At 42.7% G+C, this 19597-nt stretch overlaps 1 protein-coding gene across 2 annotated transcripts in view; it reads left to right on the plus strand.

The window, feature by feature from the left end:
• LOC308119177 (kalirin-like) overlaps positions 1 to 19597 on the plus strand; it is a 150739-nt gene that overhangs the window by 32040 nt on the left and 99102 nt on the right. For both annotated transcript variants that reach the window (XM_080479027.1, XM_080479028.1), the window contains exon 2: positions 15299 to 15373. In XM_080479027.1, coding sequence (XP_080335153.1) covers positions 15299 to 15373 — 75 coding nt within the window. The remainder of the gene's footprint in view (positions 1 to 15298; positions 15374 to 19597) is intronic.

Below are 19597 nucleotides of genomic sequence, written 5' to 3' on the forward strand. Positions count from 1 at the left end.
TACAGAACGTAAAGCGTCCGCTCCTCAATCAAACAATCAGTTTTGTCACGTGAAGCCGCTCCACCTCTTGATTAGCACGCATGTGTGTGTGTGTCTGCACACACACTGCGGTGGCGGTGGCTGGGCGGTGGTACTAATGGGGCCGGCAGGGAGCATGTTGACCTTTAACATCCACATGTCGGCAGACACCAGCTGTGCACATGTGTGCGTGCATCAGCTTGTTGTGACAGTCACTGGTTCAGGTCGTCAACGTGATGAGAGACACTCGTCACCATGGATCCATCAGACCAGAACACAACATGTAACATCCACAATAACAACACAAAACAATAACAAAGACACAGAAAACACAGACGGAGAGGCATGACAACGACCACAAAACAACTCAAAACATCCACGAAAGACAAAAAACAACAAAGAGGTAGAACAATTAAACCAAAAAGACACAACCTGTCTATAAAGGGACACAAAACATCCACAGTTACACTCTAAATGATACAAAAAGACAACAAATGTCAACAAAATACACACAAAACAAAACTCGTAACCCGAAGGTCCTGAATTCGATCTCTGTCCCTTCCGCTATGTTGTGTCAGCTAATTCGGGCAGAAAGCAAGGCCCGACTCTGCTCCAGTGTCCTCAGCTGTATAAATGAGTAGCAGCATAGGCTGTGGACTAACCTGCGATGGACCAGTGTCCCATCCAGCGGGAGTTAATAACTCTCACCCGCTGAGCACTACAGAAACCGGAGATATTCGCTGGCCCACTGACCACTCTTGACTTGGAGGCTTTACTTAGTATGTTCAGTATAAAAAACCCACAAAATGACACAAAACAACAAAAACATACAACAATTAAACAAATAAAGATACAAAACATCAATTAAGGGACACAAAAAAAAATCCACAAAAATAGTCTAAATGACACAAAAAACAATAATTATCACCAAAATATACAAACAACATCCATAAAAACGACAACAAAGACCCACAAAATGACTGTGAAGCAACACAGAAAATAAAGTATGAAAACTACTACAAATCAACTCAAGACACACAAAACATTCACAAATTGACACAAAACAACATAAACACAAAATATCAATAACCCCCCCACCATCACCACCACCACCCGAACTACGCCACCTTCCTGTGGGCTCCCCACCTGCAGGAAAGGTTCTTAATCGGTGCAACGTGATCTGGGTGACGGTGCTCAGACTGACACCCCCGTGACCTGGAAATGGATAAGTGGGAGAAAATGGATGGATGGATGGATGGATGGATGGATGGATGGATGGATGGATGGATGGATGGATGGATGGATAGACTGCACAGGTAGAAGAAACATCCAGAGAGAGGTACATACCCCCGGCAAAGAAACACCAAACAGCCACAAAACATCTACAACTTCACATGAAACATCCACACATAAACAAAATATGATCAGAAAGTGACACAAGGGATGCAAAACATCAAAAAAGGAGACATAAAGAGTACTTTATGTTTCACTTCAGGAGTTCTGCTTTTAAATTGTGATTGTTCAGACGGGGAGATGGAGGATCTGGTAGGCTCTGGCGCATGCGCAGTCGGCGCGTACAGTCGCATGGTCACAAAATTTGGTCTGCGCGCGGTCCACCGCCGCGGGGTCGGAGCGGACACTCGCGCACGGGGCGGATGACGATTTTGAGGTCACGAGTACCGCGCGCCGTTAAATGACTATATCAAACCCTGCCTCCGTAACCTGGGTGTGTCTTTAGACCAGCCTCTGTCACTAGACAGCCATGTCAGCCTGGTGACACCTTCCTGCTTTTTCCACCTGCGTAACATCACCAAACTTAAAGGAACGGTGTCCAAGGTGGAGCTGGAGAGGATTTTACATGCTTTTATCTCTTTTCGTTTAGACTATTGAAACGCCCTTTTTACCTGTTTAAATCAGTTCTTCTTTAAAGCGTCCAAAATGCAGCTGCTCGTCTTTTAACAGGAACAACCCGGAGAGCCCACATCACCCCTGTCCTCTCCTCCCTTCACATCCCTCCATCCTCTCCTCCCTTCACATCCCTCCATCCTCTCCTCCCTTCACATCCCTCCATCCTCTCCTCCCATCCCTCCACCCTCTCCTCCCTTCACATCCCTCTATCCTCTCCTCCCTTCACATCCCTCCATCCTCTCCTCCCTTCACATCCCTCCATCCTGTCCTCCCTTCACATCCCTCCATCCTCTCCTCCCTTCACATCACCCCTGTCCTCTCCTCCCTTCACATCCCTCCATCCTGTCATCCCTTCACATCCCTTCACATCCCTCCATCCTGTCCTCCCTTCACATCCCTCCACCCTCTCCTCCCTTCACATCACTCCACCCTCTCCTCCCTTCACGTCCCTCTATCCTCTCCTCCCTTCACATCCCTCCATCCTGTCTTCCCTTCACATCCCTCCACCCTCTCCTCCCTTCACATCCCTCCATCCTGTCCTCCCTTCACATCCCTCCACCCTCTCCTCCCTTCACATCCCTCCATCCTGTCCTCCCTTCACATCCCTCCACCCTCTCCTCCCTTCACATCCCTCCATCCTGTCCTCCCTTCACATCCCTCCACCCTCTCCTCCCTTCACATCCCTCTATCCTCTCCTCCCTTCACATCCCTCCATCCTGTCCTCCCTTCACATCCCTCCACCCTCTCCTCCCTTCACATCCCTCTATCCTCTCCTCCCTTCACATCCCTCTATCCTCTCCTCCCTTCACATCCCTCTATCCTCTCCTCCCTGCACATCCCTCTATCCTCTCCTCCCTTCACATCCCTCCATCCTGTCCTCCCTTCACATCCCTCTATCCTCTCCTCCCTTCACATCCCTCCATCCTGTCCTCCCTTCACATCCCTCCACCCTCTCCTCCCATCACATCCCTCCATCCTGTCCTCCCATCACATCCCTCCACCCTCTCCTCCCTTCACTTCCCTCCATCCTGTCCTCCCTTCACATCCCTCCACCCTCTCCTCCCTTCACATCCCTCTATCCTCTCCTCCCTTCACATCCCTCCATCCTCTCCTCCCTTCACATCCCTCTATCCTCTCCTCCCTTCACTGGCTCCCGATCACGTTCCCTGTTCGTTTTAAAATACTAGTACTAACTTTTAAAGCATTAAATGGCCAAACACCGTTTTATATTTCCAACCTCCTTCACCCATATGCCCAAAAGAGAGTGCTTAGTTCTGGCCAACATATGCTGCTTACGGTTCCACACACCGAGCTCAGGACCCGTGGTGACTGGGCATTGGAAGCTCTTCCACTTCAGCTGAGATGTGTTGACCCCTGTGGTACTTTTATGAAACAGATAAAAACATCTTTATTCAGGCAGGCCTTTCACTTGTAGCTGCTCAATTTTACTTTTTCTCTGTTTTATTTTATTAAATTTTTTTATTGTTTTTTATTTTATTTAATTTTTTTCTGTTTTTAGTGCTGTTAGTGCTCACGTCACAAAGGTGCGGTATAAATAAAGTTCTATTCTATTCTATTCTATTCCAAGAGGTCTAAGAATTATGAGAAAGAAAGAAAAGCAGTGATGATGTTAAATGGTTGAACCGATGAGGTTCCACAAGTAACCATTGCAAAAAAAATCTAGAAGTATTACACTGTTCATGTATGACATCACAAGATCTTTTCTTTCTTCTTAAATTTTTTTCTGCTGGCATTGATTTCCTCATCTTTACGCCCCACATCCGGCCTTCCATCTCGGCTGCGGTTGTAATCACTGCGACCACGAGCTGGAGCCATAAATCTTCTCCCTCCAGAAGCTGAGCGTTGGTCCTCTGACTCCCAATCTGTGAAAACCATAAAAGGATCCATCCGTTCAATCTCCTCATGTGACTCCTCGGTGTGTCTAATGCCAATTGTCCGACGATCCAACGAGCCGAGGGAGATCAACTCTACGCGTCTTTTTGAATATTCAAAATCTGGTTTGAAGGTTTTTGGCTCCCTGGGAAAGTGGAAACTTGAACGAAGGTGTCTGAGTTTTCAGACGGAAGGTGAAGCATTGGGACTGACAGAACGCTAAGTGGAACAGCAGCTGTCGCATTCGGATCAAGCCCGTAATTAACCTTTTTTTTTTTTTTTTTTCATTTTACAGTCCCGCAATTACCTAATGCCAGCTCCTCTGGTGGAGACGCTTCTGATCGCATGTTCGGTCTTTCTCTGCCGCGGAGGACGTTATTTATCTGGCAGCCCTGACGCAGCTCGTCTGCTCGCATAAAAACCCTGATGCGTTCAGCTGCTGCTGATATGAACTCATCACTTCCTCAATGTGCTTTTTATCGTTGTCGGGTAAATAAAAAAACACACACGGACTCGCAGGTGGTGGTAAACCAGGAGATGCGACGACAGTCTTCAGCTGAAGTGTGTTCTGGTGAGAGGGAGGCTTCGCCTCGGTTTCACCACAACCTTTTCAAGTGAAACAGGAAAACCTCCGTTGCGTTTTGGTCCATTTATACCAAAAAGATGCTCAGAGCCTCTGAAAACCCAACGTTTTGAAAATGCTTGTGTAAACGGTGCAAAACGCAACTTTTCTGTCGGGACATTTTGCCTGTACTCTTGTGTTTTCTGTGCGTGGTTTTGCTTTAATAGTCTTTTAAATAACTTTTTGTGGTGAGATATTTGATGATTTCATTTCATCTATTTGCATCTCTTTTTGTGTTTAAGTGTCTTTTCTTGTCTTTGTGTGAGTTTTTTTGTGTTATTTCTTATTTGTTGCTGTGTGTCTCTGTGTTTTGGGGTTTTTGTCTCCATTTTCACTTTCTTTAGTTTTTCCTTGTTGTTGCTTTGCACGTTTGCTTTCTTTTGTTTTGCGTATCTCTGTGGCGGTTTGGTGTGTATTTTTATTGCTTATTTGCATATATCTAGACAGCTATGTGATATAGTTGTTTTGCATCTCTCTGAAGTAGTTTTTCATGTTTTTGAATTTTCTTGTTTGCGTGCTTTAAAGCAGAGGTGTCCATCTTTTAGTTCAGCGGCCGCATGCTGACCAATTTTTCTTGAGTGGGCTGGGCTGGTAAAATAGTGCCAGAATAAACTTTAAATTAGAAGTTTAAAGTTTTTTTGTTGTGGCACAAAGTAAACGCGGTGAAAATGCTGTAGTTCTGAATGTTATTGTGGCAGATTTTTCCTTTGTTTGGGTAACTTTAAATTTTTTACTTCTTTTTTGTCTGTTCTAGAGATATTCTGTGTACTAGTGATAAATGAGGGATATATAGATGAGATATATGAGGACTTCCTGTCTCTGTTTCTGTACCTTCTGTATCTCTCTCTTTTTGTTCTGCACATTTTTGTCTTGTTTTTAGTCGGTTTGTGTATTTTCATGCTGTTTTGTGTCTTTGAAGACACACTCCACCTGTTAGGGCTCCCCGGGGACAGAAAAAGGAAGATATTCTCCCGATTTGATTTTCTATTACGTTGTGTTTCACTTTCAGTAAACAGAAACGTTTTCCTGGCTCAAGGATTAAATAAAGTCTGCTCCTCTATTGGCTTGTCACTCCCTCTGTCCTGAGAGCCAACATGTGTTTTCTTCATCCCAGATGTTCAGAGCGGCGCGTCGGTACAGTAGCAGCACAGTGGCCATTAGTGCCACAGATGACCGTGCAGGACCATAGAAAACATAAATCTCCTGTTAAAACACAGAAATCTGCATTTAGAAAGGCAGAAATGTGCAGGTAGAAAACTGAAATGTTTGGTTGTTCCCGCACCGCGACTCACACTACTTGACTTTCCCTTCAAAGGAGGCGACAGAAAGTCATTTCGAAGACACTGCTGCTGTGCCACCAGCGAAAAAACGAACCACTCCTCGCCGCTGAAAACTGAACTTTTTGAAAATGCTCCGACTCTATGGAAATGGTTCTGAAACGCTCCTACTGCTGCTGAACACCATGCTCATAGTAAATAGTTCTTCTTCACATGTACAAGGAGATGGACAATAATGTCAATATTTCAGTGTCATGACTGCGAGTCCATCTTCTCCTGGACTTGGTAGTTTTATAGTTTTATAGCATAATAATAATTCAGCGTGGCCGTCTGTGCAAATTCCCATTTACTCCCGTTGTAATGTTTAAAACACATTGTTCTCTGCATGCATGTGTGAGTGGTTTCATTACAAACAAACAACAGCACCCACTAGTGGCCCAACAGGAAAACTACATCATTTTCAGCATTTCTGCTGTTTCTGTGTAAACTGAAATCATTTTTAAAATGTTGCTTTGTAAACGCGAAACTTTACTGAAACAAAATGCAAAAACGATGCATTTCCACTTGAAACGTTGCATAAACAGAGCCTGAGCCTGAGACCTGATTCTTTCCTCCACTACTTTTAAGACTGATATAAACTGACACCAATGGAAAATAGGGATGGGTCAATCTGAGCCAGTATCGGTATCGGGTTCCGATCCAGTATCGGTATCGGGTTCCGATACCAACATAATTCACGGATCGGAAATTTCCGATCCAACTTGTGGAGATCTCCGATCCATGAAGCCTCGTCTGCTTTACTGTTGCTAAAATGACTCCTCAAGTGTTTCCCTGCTGCTGCTCTGCTCGCTGGCTGCAAACCGTGGACTGGATTTCCTGTCCACAGGGAAGCGGGTCTCAATGAAACGAGGAGTAATGAGTCAGGAAATCCATTCCACAGTTTGCAGCCAGTGAGCAGGCTAATGTAGCAGCACTGTGCTCCAACCTTTCATGACAACATGTCGCTGTTTGGACCTATTTTACGCATAAAAAAGCAACAAAGCAACAAAGCAACACATCAACGTGGATGTTTGTAAAGCTGTTGTATAGCGAGGCGGTCGCTCTGCCGCCAGACGTCACCGTTTAAAAACGCCAGCTCACCGAGGAGAACAACACTGACCACGGCATCAAAACAATGAACAGCAGCTCCTCCAGGCTGTCAGCAGGCGATTCACACCTCTGTGAAGCTCCGTCCTACTCCACGCTAAACTCTGTGAAAATAGTCCCAATGGTTGGAGCTGCGTTAGTGAGGGAAACACTGCAGTTTGTGCTGCGTTGCTAAATAACTTCCCCAGGGATTGATAAAGTGATTCTGAGGTTTTAAAGAAATAATACGTTTATTATGAGATGATGACATCACTCAGACCCCCACATTGTCCAAAATGAACAAAAATAGTTTGTACTGCTTCAACTTCTGACCTGATACTAACCTCAAGTTGCATTTGGAGAGAATACATGCATACATTCCTACATGTAATACTTGCCTGTAGAGAGGAGTTTATTACAGCCTCATATAAAGTCAACAATAATGATAATAATGATATTAAAGCAAACAGAGCTCTGCTATCAGAACAGTATCGGTATCGACAGATATCCAAATTCGGGTATCGGGAAAGTGAAAAAACGTGGACCGGTGCATCCCAAATGGAAAAGTCAAACAGTGAAGCAGTTTTAGGTGGTAGTTTGTTTAGAGTCTTTGTGCATCCAGCATTGAAAAAACAAACATTTTCCTGTTTGTTTTGCCGTTTTTCACTTGCTCAGAAACAGCCGATGACGAGAAGGATGCATTAATTTAAGTATGATTGACATAAAGAGTCCCACTGTGTGACAGCGGAGTGATTCATTGCTGCGGGTTGGCGTTCGTCTTTATCATACTACCAGGTCCACGTTCAGTGATTTCTCTCCCTGACGTTTCTGTCCAACACAAGAAGGAAATCAGCTTTTCCAGAAGACAGCTGAAGCATGCGTTAAAATTCAGGGGCCGTTTCTTCTCAGCAGGACGAGTTTGTCCCTCTTACCCTCACGCTCACTCATCCACTGTACGCCTGTGATAAGCTCCACTCCCTGCTCCATCGTTTTCATTCCTCGGAGCAGAAACTGTTTATCTATGCAAATTCTTTTTTTCTTTTCTTTTTGTTTTACATTTTCATATGAATCCAGACTTGTCTGCTCTGCTCCTGGTTTCAGTGTGGATCTGAGTCTCCGCCGTGCAGCTATGAGGTGAAGTCTTTATTTTTTTTGCAGAAAAGACCTCAAAAAGACAGCAGCCTGTGTTACATATCCATTATTCTATATTTTATCTAATTTATTTCACAAAAGATATTTTATTCACCAACGTTTCTCTTTTGATATTTTATTCATCTTAATAATTTAGTCTTTTGATTAAATAAATCTAACTTATTGTTTTTAAAAAATACTTGCTTTTTTTGTTTTTTTTTTAAGTTATTTTAATAAAAAAAATTTGTTTATGTGTTTTCTATCATGTTTTGTAAATAGATTTTTGTGTCGTTTTAAGCCTTTCTGAGCCGCCCACTGACGGAGCTGGAAGTCATGCTGACCAGAAAACACAAACCTGAATTCGATGTTCGTTTCCTGAAGAGAAAATTAGTCCAGCATTCATATGAACGCCGGGTCTTTTTAATGAGCCCTCCAGCATGAGTTCTCCTCATGAAAGAACAGTTGTAAAACCAGGCTGAACCATAACAAAGGCAAAATAACAGACAACAGAAGAAACAAAGAGAAGAGTGTTAACAGAACCTGCAGGAGAGGAGAGGCAGTGTGAACAGGTTCCTCAGGTAGAAATGTTAATAAATGCTTCTGATTGCGAGAAAACATCATCATCTCTTTGTTCCTTTGGTGCCAAATGATGCACAGATCCTACAATCTGCAATGATGTGTTATGTCAACAAATAAATCGACGTAGAAATATAATAGTTGGAGCAATTCTGGTTGTATAGTTTGTTTTGCACACGGAAACATGATCTATTTGTCACATTTACACGTGGAACCACAAAGGAACAAACAAACAGCCCACTGAGCAACACATGACATCGTTTTAAAGTGAAAAGTGAAAACTTTTCTGAAAATGTTTTGGGGGTCCGATTGATCACGGTGCTTGGAGCCTCGGAAACGCAACTTTTTGAAAAATGACTTTTTAAAAAACAAAAGTCTCTGACTCAGTTTACGTGGAAATGGGAAAAATGCAGTTTTGTTTGAAATCGTTATGCGGGGAATTAATAATATTTTAAAATTCTGATTCTGTTTTTGATTCTGCTTAACAATTTGATGATCGATCCTCTTATCGATTCTCATTTGGGAAAAAAAGGAGGACAAACAGGTCGATGAGCATCAACAGAGTTTCACTGTGCAAATGTTTCTGCATATTGGTAGTATTTTCTCCTCCTGATGAAATATCCACTTTGCCAGTATTGAAAGTTGTCCTGTTGTCATTCGTTCTCGTGATAAGCAACCACATTGTCGAGCGTTTGTGCCACTTAGGCGCCATGTGACATCAAAAAGACTAAAACGATGCGTTTTCATTTGAAAGGTAAACGGGGGCTTAAAATCTGAATCGTATAAGCTACTTATCTTTTTTAGTGGTTTACAGTCACGTAGAATAAAGTCAAACACCTGTGAGGCGGGACGTTTGAGATTAATGACTTCCATCATGTCTTAACGATTGGAGTAAAAAACAAAAGAAGGTCAAATGGATGTTATGTGACTTAAATCCATCTCTGTCATGCGGGTTGCTCTTTCATCATAAAATCAATACAGCTTCTGTAAATGTTGACTTGCAGTTAAAACTAATCGATCGACTCATTAAGCATGAAAACATTAATAAAGCATCACCGATTGGTCGTTTCCTGTACTTGAAACATCACTTATTGATCACGTGTCACCAGGACCAGAGTGGCTAATCAGGAGGACTGGGACAATTCCTGGTGGGCCGGTCTGATGTTTGGGCCGCGAGCGCCGGGGTGCGTCCCAAAAGTCCCTCCTATCTCCTTAACTATCGACTTTACCTTAGCCACTGGAGGACGTCACGGGGTTAAGGTAAGGTGTTAGGAGGCTTCCTAAAGGAGTTAGTGAAAGGTGTTAGGAGGCTTCCTAAAGGAGTTAAGGAAAGGTGTTAGGAGGCTTCCTAAAGGAGTTAAGGAAAGGTGTTAGGAGGCTTCCTAAAGGAGTTAAGGTAAGGTGTTAGGAGGCTTCCTAAAGGAGTTAGAGAACGGTGTTAGGAGGCTTCCTAAAAGAGTTAAGGAAAGGTGTCAGGAGACGTCCTAAAGGAGTTAGTGAAAGGTGTTAGGAGGCTTCCTAAAGGAGTTAAGGAAAGGTGTTAGGAGGCTTCCTAAAGGAGTTAAGGAAAGGTGTTAGGAGGCTTCCTAAAGGAGTTAAGGAAAGGTGTTAGGAGGCTTCCTAAAGGAGTTAGTGAAAGGTGTTAGGAGGCTTCCTAAAGGAGTTAGAGAAAGGTGTTAGGAGGCTTCCTAAAGGAGTTAGTGAAAGGTGTTAGGAGGCTTCCTAAAAGAGTTAGAGAAAGGTGTTAGGAGGCTTCCTAAAAGAGTTAAGGAAAGGTGTCAGGAGACGTCGTAAAGGAGTTAGTGAAAGGTGTTAGGAGGCTTCCTAAAGGAGTTAGAAAAAGGTGTTAGGAGGCTTCCTAAAGGAGTTAGTGAAAGGTGTTAGGAGGCTTCCTAAAAGAGTTAGTGAAAGGTGTCAGGAGACTTCCTAAAGGAGTTAGTGAAAGGTGTTAGGAGGCTTCCTAAAGGAGTTAGTGAAAGGTGTAAGGAGGCTTCCTAAAGGAGTTAAGGAAAGGTGTTAGGATGCTTCCTAAAGGAGTTAGTGAAAGGCGTTAGGAGGCTTCCTAAAGGAGTTAGGAAAGGTGTTAGGAGGCTTCCTAAAGGAGTTAAGGAAATGTGTTAGGAGGCTTCCTAAAGGAGTTGGAAAAAGGTGTTAGGAGGCTTCCTAAAGGAGTTAGTGAAAGGTGTTAGGAGGCTTCCTAAAAGAGTTAGTGAAAGGTGTCAGGAGACTTCCTAAAGGAGTTAGTGAAAGGTGTTAGGAGGCTTCCTAAAGGAGTTAGTGAAAGGTGTTAGGAGGCTTCCTAAAGGAGTTAAGGAAAGGTGTTAGGATGCTTCCTAAAGGAGTTAGTGAAAGGTGTTAGGAGGCTTCCTAAAGGAGTTAAGGAAAGGTGTTAGGATGCTTCCTAAAGGAGTTAGTGAAAGGCGTTAGGAGGCTTCCTAAAGGAGTTAGGAAAGGTGTTAGGAGGCTTCCTAAAGGAGTTAAGGAAATGTGTTAGGAGGCTTCCTAAAGGAGTTAGTGAAAGGTGTTAGGAGGCTTCCTAAAGGAGTTAAGGAAAGGTGTTAGGAGGCTTCCTAAAGGAGTTAGTGAAAGGTGTTAGGAGGCTTCCTAAAGGAGTTAAGTAAAGGTGTTAGGAGGCTTCCTAAAGGAGTTAGTGAAAGGTGTTAGGAGGCTTCCTAAAGGAGTTAAGGAAAGGTGTTAGGAGGCTTCCTAAAGGAGTTAGGAAAGGTGTTAGGAGGCTTCCTAAAGGAGTTAAGTAAAGGTGTTAGGAGACTTCCTAACGGAGTTAGTGAAAGGTGCCATAGTGTGGCAGTCAGACAGCACTTTCCCTTAGTGACGTCATAATAATGCGACGGCGGCGCAAGTTAGTGACGTCTGCCATGGTGGGGAAAGAACTACAAGTTTCAGAAAATGAACTACAAAAAGCTCATTTGGGTTTTATAGGATTTAAAGTTGTTGAAGGCAGATTATTACTTTGGTAACTTACATGATCTGCTCCTTTTTTCGACATCCTGAGTTTCCCTGAACGCTCCAATGAGCGGGTTCCTTTAAATGTTGTCGCCACAAGGAACTGTGGGGGAACATGAGCTGGTCTCCTTTGATAAAGGAAGCATCAGTGGTTCCTAGGCTAAAGGAGGTTCTAAAGGAAGCATCAGTGGTTCCTAAGCTAAAGGAGGTTCTAAAGGAAGCATCAGTGGTTCCTAGGCTAAAGGAGGTTCTAAAGGAAGCATCAGTGGTTCCTAGGCTAAAGGAGGTTCTAAAGGAAGCAACAAGCCTCCTTTCCTTTGCTTATTGAGAATTCAGATAGTTCTTATCATGGCCGCCACACAAAAGACTTCCGGGGTGAAGGAGAACTGGATAGTTAAGGAGTTAGGAGGGACAATTGGGACGGACCTATGGTGTTCACTTTTTCTTTTTTCGACCGGTGTTTTTTTTCTTCACAGCACTGGGTTGACCCTGATGACGCAACACATCCGTGCACTCGGTCAGCAGGTTAGAAGGCGAGAATTAAAAAGAGGAAGGCTCTGGAAACAGATGCAACAAAATGTGCCGAGATCGGCAACTTTTCCATTAAAACCAGCCTCACGGTTAGAAACAAGAAATGACGATGGAACGGGTAAAATGTTTAACTTTGCCTCCAAACCACTGTAATTTAATTATCAAGACAATTGATTCTGTGGCTTTGTGGCATATAACATAAAATTATATAATGTCAATAATAGTCTGATGCAACGCCACATAACTGGGAAACTTTGTCTTTTGGTTCCTCAGAAACCAGATCGAGCAGCACGAAGGACTGATCACAGGATAGATCAGATTATCATATTCAATATAATGAAGAGCAGGATGGAGGCCTGCTCCGTATGAGAAAAGTCCTGAGATTCTAGATGATTCAGCTCTACATTAATGAAACTGAGCTGAACTTAGTAAAAAAAGGTAGATGTGTGCTGAGAACTTAGATCATTTTAAAAAGTGATGTAGTGTGAGAAGCAGAGCCAGTGGTGATGAGGGGACTGATCCCGTCACTATGAAGGAACAGCTGAGCTGCTGGAACAGTGTGTGAACAATCAAGCAGTACTTCCAATATATGAGACGTTTCTCAACAATTCCTTAAAAACAGACTCCGGAGCACTTTGACCCAGAAGAAACTTGAGGCGTTCATGCTCATGAGCACTGAGGAAGGAATCCTCATGTCTTTGGACAATGATATTGTCCTAAACAAAGTGGCAGAGACCCGTGCACTGCTCAGGGTTTATTCAGGTTATCTGGACACTTAAAGACGCTTTACATTCATTATTCATTCACTCCATACTGGATGGTGGTAAACTATATATGTAGCCACAGCTGCCATCGGCCCCCACAACCACCACACACTCACTCTGCATACACTCAGGCAGTTTGGGTTCAGTGTCTTGCCTAAGGACACTTGGGCATGTAGGCAGGCAGAGATGGAAATTGAACCTGCAACCTTCTGATTGGTAGATGACCGCTCTACCAACCAAGCCATGCCGCCCTACTCTAACCTAATACTAATATTTTAGAAAAATACTCTGAATTACAAGGCTTTACAGAATAGTGCTACGAACTTCACATTTTTAAGATTAGAATACAGGATTTTAATAGGTTGTGATCTAAAGTGGGCCGGTCTGGTTTATGAAACTCCGGGGCTGAACGTGAGTCCCACTCCGGCCCTGCGTGTCACAAACACTTGTAAATCCATGTGTATTTCAAACGGGTTTTTAAATGTATTTCTTTGAATAATTGTTTATTTTTTTTGTTTTATTTATTTAATTTGGTTGAAAACATTTTCTCTATTCGTTATTACATTTGTATTTCATTTTTTATGTTTTTGAAACCATTTATTTTACATTTCCTAAAATTTTTTGTGTTTTTTTAATTTAATCAAAATACTTTTTTCCTTGTTATTTCTGGTGGCCAGTATTTTTTTAATGGTAAGTTAATAAATATCCATTACTGAAGCTTGTAATGGATATTTATTCAGGGAAAACCATGGAATTAATGTCGACTCAACACACAGAGACTCTATTTAAATTCAAAGACTATCTTTATAACGTCCTTTTAGCTTTGCGTGAAAGTGTTTCTCTCCAAGATCAGCAAAATAATAAAAACATAAATAATATAGTTAATAAACATCTAACAGAAGTCTGGGTTTGTTAGAGTGCAGGTCCACCTCTTTGAGAATTGGAATATTGCTACAAACAAAGTAGTGAACTTATTACATGAACAAAGTGGCAATAATATAGTGTAATATCCACACACACACACACACACACGCACGCACGCACGCACACACACACACACACACACACACACACACACACACACACACACACACACACACACACACACACACACACACACACACACACAGTATAGAGAAGAGCCAGGGAAAGAGAGAAAGAGGAGAAATTAATATTTTACCAGTATTTCCTCCAGTTTTAGCAGTTTGGTGGCTTCTGGTCAGCCAACATGGCAACCTGCTGCTTTGCTGCAGAATAACTTATGTGGTTGTTAAATTCAGCTTTTCAAAGTAAAACTGACTTTCACTTTCTCAATTAGCCTTCAGGAAACTTTTTAAAGTGAAACTTTCTGCCGTATTATTATTCCAGTTGGTTTTGTGCTGCTCTGGAGTCACGGTGCTGCGTCCAGAGACGCTGCACATGAGGCTCCTCTGGTAAGGGAGTAAAAAAACCCACAAAAAAACTGAAGTAAACAAAACTGTGTTAATTGTGTTAATTAAATGTTTCAAATCAATTAATTAAATTAACGCCTTATTTTTGACAGCACTGAAAAATGAAGTCTCTTATTTAAGTATTTGGTTGGATTATTTTGATTAAATTTCCAAGTTTCTTCAGTTATAATAAGTTCATCATCATTTATATAATACTTCCATTTTTATTCATATCTTGTTTAAAGTTTTTACTCTTGAGACTCTTCGTACCAGAAATCCTACATATGGAATCAATTATTTATGTAATTATTCGTTTTTAAATGAGATTTTTACTTTTCTCTTGTATTTATTCTGTCAGTAACGTCTCTAATGATTGATCTTCCAAGGATTAATTGGAATTTATTTCTTTTTCTGGGCGACCTAATGTTGAAACTACAGTATAACCTGCTCACTGACTTGAATCACTGAGCAAAAACATAAAAAAAAAAAAAAAAGGAAAATCTTGAATTCTTCTAGATTACTTTTCTTTCAGCTTCACTAAAATGACTGCCGTTGCTTCTTTATGTTTACATTTCAGGGTCTCATGAATAAAAAAAACCTGCACAAACATCTGGTTTCTGAATAAAAAGCAGGTTTGTGTTGAAGTGTGCGTTTCAAACTGAGAGGTCCAGTCGGAGCAGCCGGTGACTCTTTGCACATGACTTGCTGTTCGCACTGTGGAATTTGTGCATGTTTCTCAGCCAGGACACACACACACACACACACGCACACACACACACACGCACGCACACACACACACACACGGGCATTTGGACTTGTTGAGGCGGGGAGGGAGGAGAGATCTTTCAGACTTTGACAGATGGAGGAGTGGATGAAGTGACAGGCCTGAGCTGTGAAGGTGAGGGAGGATGGAGGGATGAAGAGCCTGTCCACAGACTGCTAGAGACAGGGGAAGGGGAGGAGTGTGCGTGCTTTCTGAGTGTGGGTGTGCGCTCGGTCTCGCAGGAATGTTGATCTGATAATGGGATTAATGCTGGAACTTTCTCCCTCTCTCTGCAGGATCCTTCAGGACCGAGGGCATCAAGGCGTCTGATGTTCTTCCCGTGTTAAAGGAGAAGGTGGCCTTCGTGTCCGGTGAGTGCAGCTCGGTTAAATCACCAAACAACTGCAGCAATGATTCCCAATCTGGGTTGTGGTCCTGGAGCTCACAGCAGGGGGGCTTTTAGCACATTGTCACTGTCGGTTTATCTCAGTTCCTCAATCAAGTGAAAAGTAGTGTGCTTTAGAAAAGGTTTGCATTCACATGACGACGTTCTGAAACCGATGTCCACCTACATGAGGCCACGAGTTGGCCAAAAATTCTGTTATGTAGTAAATATTTTTCACAGTTCATCTGTGACATAAATCAGAATTAACCTTGAGGTAAGATTTTTCTCTAAAACAGCCAAAATGATCCGAATGATATCGTTATTGTTGTGTACAATGTTGTTTCACGTTATTTCTGTACATGGAAATGTGTGTATCGCTTATAAAAGGTTTATAAATTACTTGAACTTTCTTTGATTGAATTGTACTCTACACATATTAAACTGGTTGACAATATGAAGGAAACCCAAAACTCAGATATCCTTCTTCACTGAAAGATTTCTAACTGTCAGAACGGCAGTTTGAGATGTAGACAGTGGTGGGGGGGGGGGGGGGGGGGGGGGGGGGGTTTCTGCCGTTGGGCCTGCAGAACAGATCAGTGGACCAGGACCTGCGCGGCTCCTGAGTCAGGAAGCAGACCGGGGGAAATCATCGCAGCCCTTTCACACCACGAACACGACTTACGGGAACTCGTGCTGCCGCTCGCTCCGAGCCAAAACAAGCAGACGCGCCAATATTTTCACTCGGCAGGCTGTCGCACTCCAGCACTCGGCCGGGTAACATAACAAACAAGGCGAGCACGTGAACATATGTCCCAGCTTCTGATGCTCAGAACCTGCATCGCACAGGAAATTAAGAATTGAACCCTTCATATGGCACGTGACACTGCTTTTTCTTTTATTCCTGCCGAGCTAATGACTGTGTAACAAAGAAAATAAGGTTAGATTATGTGAACCACAGCAATAGATGCTCTCCAGTCAGTTCACCTGAGTCTTGCTTTGAGTTGAAAATAGGATAAACACAACGGCCCCAAATAAACTGGTGCAATTTTTATAGACATTTAAGGTGAAAGTGGTGAAACTCGGCTGTAAGTGGCCCCTGAACTAAAGTGACTGAATAGTTTATTTCACTTCAGACTCACAGGATGTGAAATCAGACACACGAAGGGTTCACACGGTTCATTTCAGTAGCCTACTGATCACATCAGTCTTGGCGATGTCTTTGTTTTTGCAGTGCATTAATGTGTGTGTGTGTGTGGGGAAGGAAAAGAGAGTTGTCGAGTTGAAGTCACAGAAAGACTTTGAGAAAAGAGAGAGAGCGGTGATCCGTCACCGAGATCCCGCTGCAGATCACTGCCGTGAGTTCCCTGGTCTGAGGAGCGCTTTGCTAAACACTGTGGTTTGTGTTTCCAGCGTGAATCTGACCGAAACGTCTCCGGACACGTCGTTTATTACGCAGACGCAGGGAGGGGAAGCTCAGTTTCACATGACATCCACACAAATTACAGCTATTAGAGGGGGAGTCTGTTCACAGAGGTGATAACAGAAGAGCCGATTCATCACAGCAGCTCTCTGGTGTCGCGTCGGACACAACGACGCGTCTGTAAGGCGGTAAGTCATTAGAACCTGGGTACTGCTGGAGCTGGGACAGGGAGCTGGTGGAATTTCCCTCAGGATCTATCTTATCTTATCTTATCTATCTAATCTATCTTATCTATCTATCAACAGTGTTTGAGGCCACATGGGGTGGATGTACATCAGCGGGGTTGTCTTTAATATTAAAATCCTTGTGGTTGGATCCATGTGTCAAAGGGGAAAGACGTTGAGCGCCGCCACGTCATGACTGCTTTATGAATGGGTGGATGAGGCCGATCAAGTGAAGCATGTAAACCAGGGGTGTCCAATTCATTTTAGTTCAGTGGCCACACACAGCTTCAATCTTCAGTGGGCCGGACTGGGAAAATAGTTCCATAATAACCTTTAAATTTACACTTAAAAAAGATTTCTTTGTCGTGACACAAAGTACACGTGATGAAAAGCTCTATAATTTCACTAAACTAAACAAACTAAACAAGGATTTCCCTCAGCGATTAATAAAGTATTTCTATTCCATTCTAGTCTATTCTAATTACTACTGAAAATGTCTAAAATGTCAACTTAAAGCCAATTTTATTGATTGTTCTGGTGCAGAGTACAGGTCTGATGTGTAGAATTCACATCAACACTCAATAAGACCAGAGTGGTTTGAAGAGGAACTTACAAGATTTAAAGGGTTAATAACATGGAAATTTTCCATGAAGTGATTCGACCTCTAAAGAAGTGAGTTCATTCCTCAGGAATTCACTTTAAGTAACTGCTTATATTGCTCTAAAATGTCTAAATATTGTTCAACATCCGAGCAGCTTTCACACATGTGGTGCAGTAAGGTTTCCTCAGACCGTCCTTATCTTCTGTGTGAAGTGGACTCAGGATACATTATTTTTCAAAACACTTTTAGATTTCACAGCTATCTTTTCTGTATCTTAAAACAAGCCTTGGCTTTATAGCCTCCTAAAGAGACTTATTACAAAGGCTTGAGGGCCTTAATCGAACACGTCGTCCGCTCCCCGGTGTGTCCTGTTTCCTGACCACGATGTGGAGGCTAATTGTTTGTGGAAAAATACTTCAAGACATTACAATCATAATGTATTTACTCTTTCCTCTTCTGCGGTTCTCCTGATGCTATAACTTTAAAGCTAATTACTTGGGTTACGACTTGTTTGATTTCTAAATGTTTTACTTACCTCTGCTGTCACTCGCTCATCCCTGCCCACTGTTGAACAAATTCACAGAGCAAAAGACAAAATCGCTTTTCTAACCCCCGATAACGTGACGTTTCAAGTAGAGAACACGGGAAATTCAAAGTATTATATGAATAAAGTTGTTTGCAAGCATCATTTTTGCATTTTCATTTCAAAAAAGTCTACTTTACACGAGGGATGTCCCGATCACACTTTTTTGCCCCCGATACCGATCCGATTTTTCAGAATTGAGTATCGGCCGATACCGATACTTTCCCGATCCAATACTCACATTGCTATTGCAAATATACACAATAGTCTATTTTTGGAGCAACTAAGATGTCTGAAGCTAAAATCACTATTGGCAGAAGCTTTGTTTAGCTAGAAATTATTGTAAAACTCATTTATTGAATCAAAATTCTTCTCTTTCTCTTTAGTTGTTGTTGTAAACTGAGGGTACATCCACACCACGAAAAAACTTTGTTCTCCCTGGCCTTCTCCCAAAAAACTTCTGGCTCAACACAAGGCTTCAGGGCATGTAGTACACATGCCAGGCCTTTAGGGGCGCTGTGACTCACCAAACACAATAAAAAAGCAGAAGAAGACAGACCACATAGAAATTTAGAAGTAGTTTCTACACATAAACACATAAACCACTATATATAACTCTAGTTTTATAGGTCTATGGCCCCGCTCCGCCTGCTTCTAGCTTCTGCAGCTCCACCGGAGCTTCTAGTCCCTGATTGTTGTGGTTATTAGGGGACGTTGCGGACTGCGTTTTTTTTTTTCAGATCGGCGGGGTGATCGGCTGGATTTGCCGATCCCCGATCACTCACAAATCACTAATATCGGCCCCGATCCGATATCTACCGATCGGATTGGGACATCCCTACTTTACACATTTTGAAAACGATGTACCACCATTGTTGTTATTGTCCATCTAGTCATGCTTGTGCAGAAGAACGGTTTGCTGTGGCCGTGGTACGAGCAGCGGCTTTTCAGAAAAGTTACTTCTTCCTCCGTTCACAAAGAGGAGTCGGAAAATTTCCAAAACTTGCTTTTGCCCTGTTTCCCCTCAAACACACTGAAAGCATTTTCAAAAAGTTCCACCTCGGGACCTGCTTTCAAAAAGTTGAGTCGTCAGTGACTCTTCGCTCTGTTGTCATGAAAATGGACACTTAAAACACAACAAATATTTTTACTTGAAAATGTTGTCGTGTAAACGGGGCCTTAGGTGAAAACGACTGTAACTGCAAAACCTTCACCATATTTATGGGTGTCCGTTTCCATGACAACGGCGCTCGGAGCCACCGCAACCGTCACTTTTTCAAACCGGCTCCCAGGGTGCAACTTTTCTGTGACGCTCCCGACAGCCGGCGACTGCGGAGCATTGTTACTGCGCATGCGAACCAACACCGTGGTAAACAGTTCTT

Source organism: Lipophrys pholis, assembly GCF_963383615.2.
Source record: "Lipophrys pholis genome assembly, chromosome: 13".
Lineage (NCBI taxonomy): Eukaryota > Metazoa > Chordata > Actinopteri > Blenniiformes > Blenniidae > Lipophrys > Lipophrys pholis.